At 32.8% G+C, this 4,344-nt stretch overlaps 1 protein-coding gene across 2 annotated transcripts in view; it reads right to left on the bottom strand.

The window, feature by feature from the left end:
- Nucleotides 1–468: 468 nt before the first annotated feature.
- Nucleotides 469–4,344, bottom strand: part of LOC144963105 (alpha-actinin, sarcomeric-like) — a 61,248-nt gene continuing 57,372 nt past the window's right edge. For both annotated transcript variants that reach the window (XM_078896759.1, XM_078896758.1), the window contains exons 19-20: nt 3,966–4,124; nt 469–3,534 (exon numbers count right to left, since the gene is read on the bottom strand). In XM_078896759.1, coding sequence (XP_078752885.1) covers nt 3,376–3,534; nt 3,966–4,124 — 318 coding nt within the window. In that variant the 3' untranslated portion in view covers nt 469–3,375. The remainder of the gene's footprint in view (nt 3,535–3,965; nt 4,125–4,344) is intronic.

Genomic DNA, 4,344 nt, shown 5'->3' with positions numbered 1-4,344 from the left:
CCCAGAGAGAGTATGGTAATTTGATTTTTTTTTTTGTTTGTTTGTTGCTTTAGGTCTCTTCCAACACAATTGAGGTTATATGAGAGACCGCTGAAACAAAAAAAAAACAAGCAATCTAACAAAAATAGTACAAATGTAAATCAAAATCATAACCTAAAGATATCATAAGCTAAATTATAAATAACCAAGAACAAACAGGCAGAAGATTTACAGAAAAAAAAATATCCCCTGTCAAAAATACAATCACAAACCAAAGAAGCAGGATAGGCTAGTAAAGAGAAGAAGAAACGACATCACTATCGGATCGTACACCCATGCGAACATCATAGGTACATGATTCAAGGGTGATGCTCCCATCCAACCACCCGATGGTAATTTGACTTAAGGACAAGGAAAGAAAGTCACAAAGAAAAGGGAGATAGAAGGTTCGACCAACAAAAACCAAACACACAAAGCAAAACTTGAAAATTGTTTTGGGTATTCAATACTTAAATTATTTATTTAGATTACTATTTGGAGGACACAAGTGGTATTTGAAGGTCATCTATGCATGACTATTATTATTATTTAATTATTATTATATAATTATTATAACAATAACATAATGACACTTCAACTGTCATTCACACACGATTAAAACAATGGAAGAGTTTCATTTAAAAAGCAATTGCCTTCCACTCAAAGGAACAAATACCATGCAAACATTCTTCCCATCGAATAATCAAACTACCAATTTCACACTCGCTCCGTACCAATTGAGACATTCCACCTATGTTGAGATAATAAATAGTATGACATAGTGCAAGACAATTATTATATCATTATATTTTAGGAAAATAACATTTTAATAGGAAGAACTTTTTAAACAGTTGAATAAAGCTCTTCCAAAGTACCAAAGACATAATAATTATCTAATAACCAATATCGTTTGGGCAATTTATATTTGCCTATCTTTACGAACTTTTTAAGTGACTGTGAATTTTATTCAGAAAACGCTCACAAACAGGAGGATCTATTTCCTTGAGGTTAATTCGTCCATGCGAATTATTAGGTCAAAACTGAGCTCAATTTTGAAGAATCCAGAGAAATCTCCAAGATTATAAAAGAAGATAGCACATTCTTAATACTCGATACCCAATATTAACAACAAAGACCCATTCAAAAATAGTTTTCAGTGTACCAAGAATGTTTGATATGAAAACATAACACTTCACATTAAACAAATAAAGGTCATACTGACGGTTTCTTTCCTCTTGGAAATTCAAAACAATAAGTCATTAAATAAAATGCTGGAGTATAAAATACTTTCGACACCAATTCAATCAATAAAGCAACAAGGTGTCAAAAGTGATGGTAGAAATTCATAAAATAATGTTTTGACAAATAACATTGTGAACCAATCCCTGGTAAACGTTTCAAGTTAGAGAAAGGTAGAATGAAAATTAAAGAAACAAGATTGTATAATATAAATTGGTTATAACTACCTTTCATTCTTCAGTTACACCTCTGTCTAGTCAATCACGCATTGTAATATAATGTATCTCCACAAATGGCTTTCATTTTATGCTTCAAAAGGCAGAGCCAAAATAAGGATTCACTCACACACTCACAAAAAAAAAAAAGGTAATAAAAGAGAGAAAAAAAAAATAACAACCAATTCATGATATTCTACAGACTTTTGATAAAAACCTTGTGCTAAAACAAATTTCCTTACATTACATACAAATATGTATAATTCAATCAAAATCAAAATATCAAATTCGTAGTTTGATTTCATTTCTTTTTATTCGAGGAATAAAGCAGTAGCACTGAAACATGAAATATAGCCAAACTTCAATATGTTAGAAAAAAAAAAATATTTAAGAAAATATTTAAAAACACTGACTTACCTAGTTCTAAAAGGAAGATTATTTACATAGACCCTTCAAGTGAAGTAATTCTTTAAAATACATTCAATACTTCAGTCAATAATATAATATGCATTATGTAAATTTCACAAAGTTGTTCTGGTAAGTTCTTTATGCTTGTTTTCATGAACTGGGTTACTGCTGGACCATACAAGTCATAGCCAGAGTGGTTTTGTTGTTTATGGGTCTTGAAGAAAATGATTTTATAACTATTTTTTACCAGTGATGATACCATTTCCATCTCCATTCAAATCAAGAGATAAAAATAGGTAAAATAAATTTAAAACACGAACAAGAAAACATTTTCTATGATTAAAAAGAAAATAAAACCTCATAAAAAAAAAAACAACAAAAAAACAAATACAAACATATCAACTAAATAACTGGTATCAATTTCTGCAATTGACTTTGCTACAGTAATTTGGTAAGCGGGACTCAAAACCATCATCATTGCTGCTCACACATTCAAAGGCTGGCGCAAACGGAATAATAAATAGGCTGAGGAAATGAAAATTTCCACAGTTAAGGAAAGAGACTATACAGATGTAGATGTGCTACCTAATGAGGATTCAAGTTCAGGCGAATGAGCTTAAGAAAAAAAATATTAATATATATTAATTCTTTTGCTATTCTGTTATTCGTGGGAACGTCTGACAGACAAATGATTATTGTTTGGATTTGTTATCTGAAAGTGAGGATTATTCCAAGGCACACTTTGTCGATGCTGCTTTTAGTTGTTGTCATTGATTTGCACAGATTCAATCCTAGCTAATTTCTTCCGGGCACAAAAGATAATAAAACCAAACATAATTCTAGGTTTTAATAAAAGAAAAAAAATCATGATGATTCATCGAAGGTCAAACACTTCTTTGATTCAGATAAAACAATGAATTGTCTTCATTTCTGATTTTTTTCAAGAATATCTACGCTTCACTTTCTTTTATTTTTATCTATCATTTCACTTTCTGGAGGAACTATTACAACACTGAAAACAGTTGCGGTAAAAAGGGCAAGGAGCTTTTCTTTACAGGCTACTTTCCAAAGTAAAACAAATTGGAAAAGATGAGAATAAAGGGGTTGTGATGAAAAGATTTTGATATATTGTTTATGGCAACACAGAAAACCTTGAAACCGACCAAATATTTTTTGACTCTTTATAATCATAATTCAGAGCAAAATTATTTGGTTTGATTGGAGCTGGTTTCTTTTAACGATGATTATATGACATGCTTAAATTTAAAAAAAAAAAAAAATGAACTCTTGATTTTCAAAGCCAACAAACTTGACTGATACGCTAGAGTGAAAAAAGTAATTAAAAAACCCCATAAAATCTGAAAAATAAATGAGTAAGATTATTTTAAAGCTGATTTAATTCCAATTTTCTAGGTTTTCATGGGCTACCATAATGATTAATAAGGTGAGCGATGTATTGTTATGTTGTTAACAATGTTGACGCAGTGGTATCTTCTCATAGGTCACTCTCTCCATAGAGTGCAGTGGAAAAGGACATGTAATCCAAGGCGCCAGGGACAGCATCACGTCCTGTGTATGGAGCCATACGTTGGATACAATACTCAGCCTGGTCGGGGGGTAGCTCTTGTCTCAAAATCTGTGCTGTGATGAAAGGCTGTAGGGAAAAGAAAAGTTCATCCTTGGTTATTCTGAACAGCCAAGATAAATCATTTGTCAAATTTGAATGCAACTATAGCCTTACTCATTCAAGAGAGGACAAAAGTGAATTGAGAAAATAATGAAAGAAAAAAAGAAAGAAAATAGACAAAAAGAAAGAAAAAAAAAAAGAGACAGAGAGAGAGAGAGAGAGAGAGAGAGAGAGAGAGAGAGAGAGAGAGAGAGAGAGAGAGAGAGAGAGAGAGAGGAGAGAGAGGAGAGAGAGAGGAGGAGAGAGAGAGGAGGGGGGGGGGGGGGGGGGGCAAGGGAGTAGATAACGAGGATAAGAAGACCTGGACGAAAATGAAATGATCAAATATCATTTGGCTAATCACAAGTTGGAGGAGGAGGGGAAGGAGAAGAAGAAGAGTAGGAAATAAAAATGAATACCTTATCTCCAGCCAAGATCTTGAAAGATTGCATAACTTGTTCAGCTGTGTCAGTGTCGGCTGTCTCTCTTGTCATAAAGTCCAAGAAAGCATCAAATGTGACATAGTTGGTACGGTTGGGGTCGACAATTGACATGACACGCTGGAAATCAGCCTCGCCCTGTTATGGAAGGTAGAGCAGAGAAGTCAGGTATCAAAGGCTTTTTAGAGAAACCCCCCCCCCCCCCAAAAAAAAAACCCACATTCAAGATTGAATAAATGCTCTCTAACCACCTTCAAAAACAAACGCAACAATCTTCAATTAATCTTGACCAATAAAAGAACTATCAAAATATTTATTCCCCTTATTACACAATAAGTATTGCTTTTACATAAATTCT

The sequence above is a fragment of the Berghia stephanieae genome, chromosome 1 (assembly GCF_034508935.2).
Source record: "Berghia stephanieae isolate SIO BIC M18660-M18661 chromosome 1, UCSD_Bste_1.3, whole genome shotgun sequence".
In the NCBI taxonomy this organism is placed as follows: domain Eukaryota; kingdom Metazoa; phylum Mollusca; class Gastropoda; order Nudibranchia; family Aeolidiidae; genus Berghia; species Berghia stephanieae.
Note: the sequence above shows the minus strand (reverse complement) of the source record. Positions and strands in the feature narration are given on the sequence as shown.